We start from the raw sequence: 11479 nt of genomic DNA, 5'->3' as shown, positions 1-11479 counted from the left end.
TCCAGACCTACCTGGTACAATTCAAAAATCTAATTGTCCCATAATAACAAAATGATAATTTTATAATTTCCAAAAGAGGAGTGATCATCCCTTAATCTTTAAATTAAACTAGGTAATTATAAAAAAAAAAGATTGACAAAAAAGAAAAAAAGCATATCAATGTCACAAGTGGGACAATATTTTGATTCTTAAAACCCATGTATAATATACAAATATATAGGTCCATAGCTCAGAATTTTTACCATTATTCTTCCATTAATTATAATAGCTAGGATAAAAGAGCACACGTTCCATTACCTATGAAAGTTCCCCAGAAAAAATGGTTATTGTTGAATCAGCTGTGAAATATGTTCTTGCTCACGAATTTACTGTTCTAGCTCAGATCAGGCTATCTCCGAGAAAATAGGAGTCCCGACCATAAGGCAGGCTGTAACATAGATGAACTTAATTTGTTCAAATGGCCACGGAGCAAGATTATGAGCAATCAATTTCTAACACATATAGAGGTTCATATGATGTGTTTTTGAGTTTCAAAAGTGAAGATACAGGTAAAAATTTCACGGATCACCTCTCCACAGCTTTAAACCAAGCCGGATTTCGCACGTTCAAAGGTGGTGATGATGAATCCAGAAGTACCGAAGAAGAAGACAGCAGTTCAGATTTTGCTAAAGCAATTCAAGAATCAAAGATTTGTACCATTGTATTCTCACAAAATTATGCGTCTTCTAGTTGGTGCCTAGATCAACTTGTCACAATTCTTGAACGTAAAATGAAGTTTGCATGTACAACAATATTGCCTATATTCTACCATGTTGATCCTTCCAATCTCAGGAAGCACAAGGGAAGTTTTGGGGAAGCATTAAACAGACATGAAGAAAAATTCAAGTCTGAATTAAGACATGGAAACGAAGAAGAAGAGCGGGAGGAGAAACTAAAGAAATGGAAGGATGCACTTAGTCAAGCTGCAGATTTGGCCGGAATGGTCCTTGAAAATCAGTACGTTCGTTTTTTATTACTAGTTTCAATTTTACCTATACCCTCTATAAATACGAGGAACCGGAAAAGGGGAAAAAAGGTTTATAATGAAGGGAGATTTAACAATTAATTGTATCATTTAATTGATTAAAGTAGTTTTTTTCCTTTGCGATCATTTTTATTTTGGAAAAGGTGGGTGATATGAATAGGAAAGGAAAAATGACACTGTATAGCCTCGGTAAAATAATAGCCGAAAAATATATAAAATTTGTATATATATATATACACACACATTCTGTATGTTATATACAAAAATTATACAAGTTTTATACATTTTTTCAGCTATCAAATATAAATAGTTTCTGGTCCGGGCTAAAAGCCCCAATAGGAAAGCTGAAAGATTAATTTGCCATATATTCTCTCATATTCTGATTGTGTAAATAAATCCTTATGCAGCTCTATTTTTTTCTTTTCTTTTTTATGTATAAATAGGTGGTTTTGCAAATTTAACCAAGAATTTAGGCGTTTCCTTATTTTTGTTTCCTTTTTGTCAAAAAACATTACTAAATTTTTTATAAGTAATATGTTAATTAGATGTGTGTCTATATGTCTATACGCACACAGACACACTTAACAAATAAGATGAGAACTTACGAAAATAATGTACTTAAGCAAAATGATATGATAATTATCACTTTCCTAGCTAGTAATAAAGGGAATTCACAACAACAAGAAATAAGATTTTCAGTGATAATGTTTGTGGCGACCTCTTTAGTCATCACCAAAAGTAGCGACAAATAAATTAGCTTTTGTGACAATGAAGCTCGCTACAAAAAGTAAACAAATGCACCAAAGTCAAAGTGTAGATTTAAGGTAGGTCGTAGAGACATATAGTGTGGTGACTCAGCACTAACCTTTGGTGACGATTAAAGAGGCACATAACATTGTCACTAAAACCTTATTTACTGTAATGGAATAAGTACAATCTAAGTATCTAACAACCAACTAGTGATAACATCTCAAATTCGAATTAATCGTGGAAACTTTCAAATAGCAAATCCTAGAAATGTCCAATACGACATGAACGAGTAGAGAGAGAAATTTTATTAATGCTGTATAATGTCAAAATGAATTAATTTCTTATAAAAGAATCATCTAACTATATATAGACAAAGCAATTGGGTCGGGTCACTTAAATAAAAAAGGATATGTGACCATTCTACTAAGGAGGAGGCTAGTCCTGGACTAATGCCTTAGTGGGCTGCTCATTGGGCCTTTGCAATGTGTTGGGTTGAACAACCCTAACTCCACCCCCCCCCCCCAAGCTGGAAGGGGAGCCTATTCCAAGCTTGAAAATGAAACTCTACACCTAAATGCCTAACAAACGCTTGGTGAAAATATCAGCCAATTGAAAATTTGTAGAAATGGAATGGAGACTGGTTATACCAGTAGATAGTGCATTCCGCACGAAATGACAATCGGCTCGATGTGTTTGGTGCACTCATAAAATACGGGGCTCTTGGCAATATAAACTACTGCTTGGTTGTCACAATGTACAGCAACAGGAGCAAGATTAGAGACACCAAGTTCACCAAGTAGTCGGAGAATCCAAGTGATTTCAGCAACCAAAAGCCTCAAAGCTCTATATTCTACCTCGGCGGAAGACAAGGCAACAATAGGCTGCTTCTTGGATTTTCAAGACACTAGGCAACCAACAAGAAACAAGACAAATCCACTAACAGACTTTCTTGAATAAGCACAGGAGACCCAGCCAGAATCACAGTAGCCTTTAAGAGAGAAATCTGAAGTACGGGGGAGAAGTAAGCCTAAGGAATTGGTGCCAGACAAGTATCTTAACACATGTAGAGCAGCTTCAAAATAAGGAACCCTCGATTTGGACATAAACTGGCTCAAGTGTTGAACTGTGTAGGAAAAATCAAGTCGAGTGTGCTGGAGATAGTTCAATTTACCCATAAGTCTTCTATAAGAAGATGGATTAGACAGCAACTCACCAATATTAGCAGACAACTTCACATGAGGATCAAGAGGAGCAACCACAAATGAAACAGCAGAGCGATGGAATTCAGAGAGCAAATTCAAAATAAATTTATGTTGACTAATCAAAAATCTAGAAGAATCCCTAACAATTTCCAAACCAAGAAAATAATAGATCTCCCCAAGATCCTTGATTTTGAATTCACTATCCAAAAAGATCTTCATAGTGTGAATTTCAAATAAATCATCCCCACCCACCAAAATATCATCAACATATACATCAATCATAGTTAACTTTCTATTAGCTAGCTTGGTAAGCAAGGAATAATCATTCAAACTAGGATTAAAAATCTTGGATTGAAGAGCTGAAGATAATTTGGCATACTATTGCCTGGAGGCTTGTCTAAGCCCATAAAATGACTTATTAAGCTTGCAAGCAAGAGAGGAAGAGGGGGAAATAGAAGCATAAGAAGTTGAACAAAGTGTCCAGGAGGAATTTTTATAAAGACCTCCTCATCTAAGTCTACATGCAAGAATGCATTGGTGACGTCTAACTAAAATACAGTCCAATTCCTTTTTATTGCTAGAGAAAATAGACATCTAATAGTTGTGAGTTCCATCACAAGAAAAAGAGTTCAGTAAAATCTACACCTTCTTGTTGGCTATCTCCCATAATAACTAGCCTAGCTTTATACTTTTCAATAGAACCAACAACCTTTTGTTTAATCTTATAGAACCATTTACAGGGGATAACTCTCTTCTTCCCGGAAGAGGAACAATATCCCAGGTGTTAGTAGCCTCTAGAGCTTAAAACTCTTTCAAAGTGGCTTCCTGTCATGCAGGATTAGAGACAGTCTGATGATAGAACTGAGGTTCTAGCAAATAAATGTCATCAGATATATGAGAGGAGATAGGACAAGAAACAGCGGTACACACATAATCATTCAGATAGATGGGAGTTTGGTGATGTCTAGTAGATTTTTTGAGGGGAGGATTCTGGTTAGAAGGATGTGAAAGTGAACAGACATAACTATTCAGGTTGGTAGGAGTTTGATGATGTCCAATAGGACTTCTCAAAGGAGAATCTTGAACATAAGCATGTGCGGATAAGGAAGGATGAAGAGCATTAAAATGAACACTACTAGATGATGAGCGAATATCAGGGGAATGGAGGAAAGGAGGAATTGTGCAGGAGAGTGATCACACTAAGGAAAGACATGTTCATGAAATACTACATCCCTAGGTGAAATATACTCAAAGAAGAAAGGTTCAGAAGTTTGTAAGCTTAAGTTCCAGCACTATAGCCAATAAAAACAGAGGGTATAGTTCTGGACTTAAACTTGTCCCTCTAGGGTTTAGGCACAACAGCAAAGCACAGGTAACCAAAAGTCTTCAAATGATTGACGAGTGGAGAAAATACCATGTAAAATCTCAAATGGTGACTTGTTATGAAGTAAAGGAGAAGGAAATCTGTTAATCAAGTATGTGGCAGTTAATAGACAATCACCCCAATATTTAACTAGTAATTTGGATTAAAAAAGAAGGATACGCGACCATTTTAGAAAGTTCCACAAATTCTTAAAAAATGCTCTCAAAACATCAGAGAAAGTCACCAAAGATTGAAACTTGATCATTGATTCAATCGGCACCGGAGGAAAGAGGAAAATGTGATTCACATGTTGAGGTACCAACGGAAGAAAGCCCTCAGAGCAAGTCACCGAAGTCGTGGCTCTGATACCGTGATAACATCTCAAAACCGAATTAATCGTGGAAACTTTCAAATAGCAAACCCTAGAAATGTCCAATACGACATGAACGAGTAGAGAGAGAAATTTTATTAATATTGTATAATGTCAAAATGAATTAATTTCATACAAAAGAATCATCTAATTATATATATACAAAATAATTGGGTCAGGTTACTTAAATAAAGAAGGATCCACGACCATTCTACTAAGGAGGAGGCTGGTCCTGGACTAATGCCTTAGTGGGCTGCTCATTGGGCTTTTGCAATGTGTTGGGCTGAACAGCCCCAACTCCAACAACTAGAGCCATTAAAGAATATTTTTGAATTTGTCATGAAATTCACTCCATGTCCAAGATCTTTTAGATTTCTATTTTATTTCACAGCGTATAAGAACACAATATGCAAGAATTATAAGTTGATCTTAAGTGTAAAAAATAATTATACAATTACAGGTAACTCTATATGTATAATAAACATTTAATCATAACGTGCTATATATTACAAATTAAAATTACATTGACAGTATAGAAATTCTTTACATTATCAGTATGCATTATAATAACTTAAATCTTTTTATGTTTGCTTTGTGTAATGGATGTTTCAGGCATGAATCCAGATTCATCAAGAAGATTATTAATGTTATCAGTACTAGACTAAGTCGGCCAGCCTTGTATATTTCTTCTTGCACAATTGGAATACATCGTCGTGCTAGACCCATTAATTCCTGGGTTCAACATGAATCTAATACTGACATTGGAATACTCCTGGTTTCTGGTATTGGTGGAATTGGAAAGACAACTCTTGCCAAATTTGTCTACAACTTAAACTTTGGATATTTTGAATGCAGTTGCTTTTTGGCAAACATTAGAGAAACTTCAAAACTCCCTAATGGGGTCATCATATTACAAAAACAACTTCTTTCTACCCTTCTCAAACATGATAAAGTAAAAATATCAAGTGTTGATGAAGGAATTATTAAGATAAGGAATGCTTTATGTTATAGAAAAATTCTTCTCATTCTTGATGATGTTGATGAGCCTGATTTAGTTGAAGCAATATTTGACATTAAAGATTGGTTTGGTTTTGGAAGTAAAATTATTGTGACAACTAGACACAAGAATTTATTAAGACCTCAAATAGGTCATGAGGTACATGAAGTTGAAATTTTGTACACAACTGAAGCAACTGAGCTATTTAATTGGCATGCATTTGGGGAAAACAATACAAGTGAAGGTTATTACAAAGAGTATTCAGAGGAAGTGATTGAATGGTGTAGAGGACTTCCATTAGCTATTCAAGTTATCGGTTCTTCGTTGGCTGGAAAATCGAAGGATGTGTGGAGAAGTGCAATAGAAAAGTTGAGAGATATTCCCACCAATAAAATTGTTGACAAATTGAGATTGAGTTATGAATTGTTGGATGATGATCATGATCAGAATTTGTTCCTTCATCTTTGTTGTTTCTTTGAGGGGATGAAAAAAGATTTTGTGGTTAGGATACTAGATAAATGTGACTTTTACACATTGGTGGGGATTCAGAATCTCATCGATAGAAGTTTAGTGACAATCGGATATGTAAATGAAATAACAATGCATCAATTGGTACGAGATATGGGAAGAGACATTGTTCGTCGAGAAGCACCTGTGGAGCCTGGAAAGCGTAGTAGACTCTGGCAACACACAGATTCTTACAATATCCTAAGAGGAAAAACAGTAAGAAACTAAGCATGTTCTTATTTGTATATTTTGTCACCTTATTCCTATGTGCAAATGTTGTTTTCAATAGCGGTGATGTCTGAGTCAGTTTGGTGCATCTCGACTATTCCACTGGGTGCATGCTACCTCTCACTAGCGCAATTACAGGGCTGCTCTGCCCCGAAGCTGGATTAGGTAGATGGTGAGAAATCACATGCTATTTTTTGTACGTGGAACTTATTTCTTATGTTTCTTGTTTATTCTTTTGTGATTTCTATTAGGGAACAGAGACAGTGCAAGGGATGGTACTTGACATGCGTATGATTAAGAAAGGAAGGTACTCTAGCCCCTTAATACCAGTGACACAAAATGCAATTGCCTTTTTCACTTGGAGTACAAAAGGCAATTCTAGTTTACAGGATCTTAGAACTGATGCCTTTGAGAAAATGCACAAGCTAAGATTTCTCCAATTCAACAAAGTTCAAGTGGATGGAAGTTTCAAGAATTTCCCTAAGGGATTGAGATGGCTGTGTTGGAGTGGATTCCCAGAGGAGTGTATACCAAATGAGTTTCCAATGGGAACTGTTGATTCCATTGACATGCAATACAGCAGCTTGAAACAACTTTGGAAAGGATTCAAGGTATTGTCTATTCATAGTCCAGTGTTTCTATCCGGCCCAATCCGCCTATGTTTGGGCAAGTTATATTTTCATGGGCTAAATTTGACACCTTATTGAGTCGCGATTTTTGACTGACTCAATTTATTTGTCTTGATCTATTAGCTTCTCCCATTCCTGGAGATACTGGATCTAGGCCACTCCTATGAGCTCATCACCACACCGGATTTCTCGGGCCTTTCCAATCTTGAAAGGTTGATACTTGAACATTGTACCAAGTTAATCTATGTTCATGAGACCATAGGAAGCTTGCAAAAACTCGTGATTTTGAACCTTAAAGATTGTCAAAAACTAAAGAGCCTTCCTGACAGCATTTGTGAGTTAAAATCTCTTGAGACACTTAATATATCAGGCTGCTCAAATATTGAATATCTGCCAACAGAACTGGATAAATTGACTTCGCTAAAGGAGCTTTATGCTGATGGGATCTCTATGAATAGGGTGGCAATATCTACTGAATTGGGAGCCCATACATGGTATTCATCTTTGTATTCTTGGGCCTTGAAAGGAAGGGTAATATCCCCTAAAAAAATTCAAGAAATCCATTTTCCTAGGTCCTTGCATGTGTTAAACATTGCAAAATGCAATTTATGTCCAGATGCATTTAGCAATGTTGATTTAGGCATTCTGAGCCTGTTAGATTGGCTAGATTTGGGAGGAAATCCAATCTGCAATCTACCAGATAGCATCAAGAATCTTACAAGACTTAAAACTCTTAACATCGCGTACTGTACAAAGATCAAGTATCTTGACGGATTACCATCAAATATCAGTGACTTAAATGCTGATGGATGCATGTCTTTAGAGAAAGTAGCAGCTTCTTGTGCAAAAGGACATCCAGTAGAAGGTTATTTAAATTGCATCAATCTTGTTGAAGCTGAGGGTGTTTTCAAGTTAGAGCCACTGGAAAATGCAGATGCTCAAGTTCTTGCCAATATGGGAATTTCAACTTTGGAACCTATAAAAAGTAGTATTAAGGTTTCTCTGGTATTTGGTCGCGCGTACAATGCTGGAAGAGTTAGAAATGAATACCCAAGTTGTGTCCAAGATGATATAGCAAGTTTATTTTCACTTGAGCCTAAGAAGTTCCCTCCACAGGTCTGTCTCTCTCACCCCTCTTTTCACATAATTACGGTAACAAGCTTGTTGTATATGAAGATAATAATCAGACCAGTTATAAGCATGATCAGCATTACTTAGTCACCTGGTAAAAATGGTAACTAAATTACTATCACATATAACGACGGCGCATTTACAATTGCCAGTGTATATAACTTAAATCCTTAATTTACTGTCTCAGATATTGTACCACCGCGGCATTTTCTCCACTTTTTTACCTGGTGAAAGCGTACCTAATTGGTTCAGCTACAAATTCGCTGATGCAGCAGATGTATATTGCACCCTACCAAATGTTGATAGCCATGGAGTAATAAGTGGTTTGAGCATTTGCTTTGTGTACGCATGTCCTGAAGCATACACCAATGTTGGATTGTACGACGGACCAGCCATTTGGGTAAGAAATCGGACAAAATACTTAAACTGGGCTCTTTATCCTGCTTGGTTTGGCCTTCCAGAGGATGAAATTAGTGGGATGATGTGGTTAAGTTATTGGAAAGTTGAGACTTTGTTTCAACAAGGAGATGTGATTGAGGTTATGGGGTCTCCTCAGTTTGCTGCATTTAAGGAGCTTGGTGTTAAAATCTTTTACCTCGACGAGCAAACAGAGAATATTTCTGATCATTCTAATGTGTGTAAAAGTAGCAACCCGTTTGAAGATATTCTAAAGAACCACTTTAGTGATGAAGAACGTACTTATTACATTTGCACTTGAGATTGTCAATAGTCTGTATTTGATTGATCAAAGCACTTGAACAATCCTTGTATGCCATAAGAAGCAAATTTAGAATCTAGAACTAGGTTTGTAATCTTATTACAGTATTATATAGATCTTTTTTATTCTTTAACTTTTTTAAATGGTGTGGTGGTGATTAACACGAAATGAGCAATCTGTGTTTCTCTAACACAACTGCAATCAAAGTTACTGGAAAAAGACTCCTAACAAATGGTGCAATAAGATAGCAAATACCTGATTTCAAACGGCAATACTCGATAGCAGAACACAGAAATAGAGATTGGAACTTATGTCTTCCGCTTCATCCTTCACCTCCTCCTCCAACTCGCTTTGTAGACCAATAATAGGTCAACAGATCAGTGAACATAAATATAACTCGGACATTTATATTGAACAGGGCTAGGTAGTTTCTATGCAAAGTTAAAAGCACACTTCAACAACAACAACAACAACAACAACAACAACAACAACAACAAAAAATCCAATACAATCCCACATAATGGGGTCTAGGGTAGGTAATGTATACGCATCCTTACCCCTACCTTGTTGAGATAGAGATGCTATTTCCAATAAACTCTCGGCTCAGGAAAGCATAAGCATCACATTAATGAAGAGAAAAAACAGCATAAATAACAATCAGATAGTAATATGACTGAAATGATAGAAACAACAGGTAGTCATAGAAATCTAATACCAACTAACTCAACACACTTCATCCCTTGAAAATTTAAACTCCATTGGAGCACATCTTTTTCAGCTTAGATAGCAAACATCTAAGTTTGGAGTGTTGCGGAAGCCAAATGTATATAGTGTGAATAAGTCACAACTACTATACCAAAAATTATGACAGCCACCAAATAATAAATAAGACAATAAAACAACAATAAATGGAACACCAGAATTTACGAGGTTCGACTAATTTTGCCTACTCCTCGGACACAACCAAATATTTTATTCCACTCCAAAAATACAAGTGAAATAATACTAAAGAGAGAAGATACAAATGCCTTAAACAGATGAGAAGGCAAATGAGAGGTGTGTCTCAATCCTAAACATTAGGCCTTCTTTTATAGGGGAAAAATCCCCCCAAACTTAACTCCCAACCAATGTGGGACTTTGGCATTTTGCCAAACTTCAACAAATCTCCACCTTGGCAAAATTCCACATTTTCAATTCTCTCTCAATAACAAATTTTGGTTGTGTCTTCATCTTCAATCTTCAGTGTTCAACAATGTTGATCAAATCCAAACAATGTTGAAACTTGACCGCAGTCACCACCTTTGTCAGCATATCAGCAGGATTCTCTGTAGTATGAATTTTCTTCACCGTGACTCCACCTTCTTCTATGATTTCTCGTACGAAATGATACCGAACATCAATGTGCTTCGTCCTTGCATGATAAACTTGGTTCTTCGCTAATTGAATAGCACTTTGACTATCACAAAAAATTGTGATACCTTTTTGTTCAACACCAAGCTCCTTTAGCAATCCTTGAAGCCAAATTGCCTCTTTCACAGCATCTGTAATAGCCATGTACTCTGCCTCTGTTGTAGACAAAGCAACTGTTGACTGCAAAGTAGACTTCCAACTAACTGGTGTCTTTGCAAAAGTAAACACATAACCAGTAGTTGATCTTCGTTTGTCCATATCACCCGCAAAATCTGAGTCACAATATCCAACTACAAACTGATTGTCTTCCTGCTCAAAAACTAACCCGACATCTACAGTATTATGAATATACCGTAGAATCCACTTCACAGCTTGCCAATGCTCCTTCCCTGGATTGTGCATATATCTGCTAATAACTCCAACAGCTTGTGAAATGTCAGGCCTTGTGCAAACCATTGCATACATCAAGCTACCAACAGCATTTGCGTATGGTACCTTTGACATATACTCTCGTTCAGCTTCATCCATTGGCGACATAGTAGTACTTAGCTTAAAATGGGAAGCAAGTGGAGTACTAACTGGCTTAGTCTTGTCATCTATGCCAAAACGTTGAAGTACTCTCTTCAAATATTCCTTTTGAGATAAACAGAGTTTCTTTGAACGTCTATCTCTAATTATCTCCATGCCAAGAATTTTCTTTGCCTCACCCAAATCCTTCATCTCGAACTCCTTCTTCAGTTGAATCTTCAACTTATCAATTTCTTCCGAATTCTTGGAAGCTATCAACATATCATCAACATATAGGAGAAGATATACAAAGGAACCATCTTTAAGCTTGTGCAAATACACACAATGATCGTATTTGCTTCTCTTGTACCCTTGCTGCAACATAAACTCGTCAAATCGCTTGTACCATTGTCTAGAAGATTGTTTCAATCCGTACAACGATTTTTCAAGTTTGCACACCATATTTTCTTTTCCAGCAACTTTGAATCCTTCTGGCTGAGTCATGTAGATTTCCTCCTCCAAGTTTCCATGTAAAAACGCAGTTTTTACATCCATCTGAACTAGTTCCAAATCCAATTGTGCTACCAAAGCCAACATAATTCTAATGGAGGAATGTTTTACAACTGGAGAAAACACTTCATTG

The 11479-nt window shown here is 36.4% G+C and overlaps 1 protein-coding gene across 1 annotated transcript; it reads left to right on the top strand.

Annotated features, from left to right (window-relative positions):
* The first annotated feature begins 245 nt into the window (after positions 1-245).
* LOC107794132 (disease resistance protein RPV1) lies at positions 246-9049 on the top strand. The gene is made up of 5 exons (XM_016616596.2): positions 246-996; positions 5322-6429; positions 6693-7052; positions 7194-8186; positions 8389-9049. Exons 1-5 carry the CDS (start codon positions 458-460, stop codon positions 8917-8919), a joined length of 3531 nt encoding a protein of 1176 aa, XP_016472082.1. The 5' UTR covers positions 246-457; the 3' UTR covers positions 8920-9049.
* The last annotated feature ends 2430 nt before the right edge of the window (positions 9050-11479 follow it).

This window comes from Nicotiana tabacum, chromosome 7 (genome assembly GCF_000715075.1).
Source record: "Nicotiana tabacum cultivar K326 chromosome 7, ASM71507v2, whole genome shotgun sequence".
Taxonomy (NCBI): Eukaryota; Viridiplantae; Streptophyta; class Magnoliopsida; order Solanales; family Solanaceae; genus Nicotiana; species Nicotiana tabacum.
Note: the sequence above shows the minus strand (reverse complement) of the source record. Positions and strands in the feature narration are given on the sequence as shown.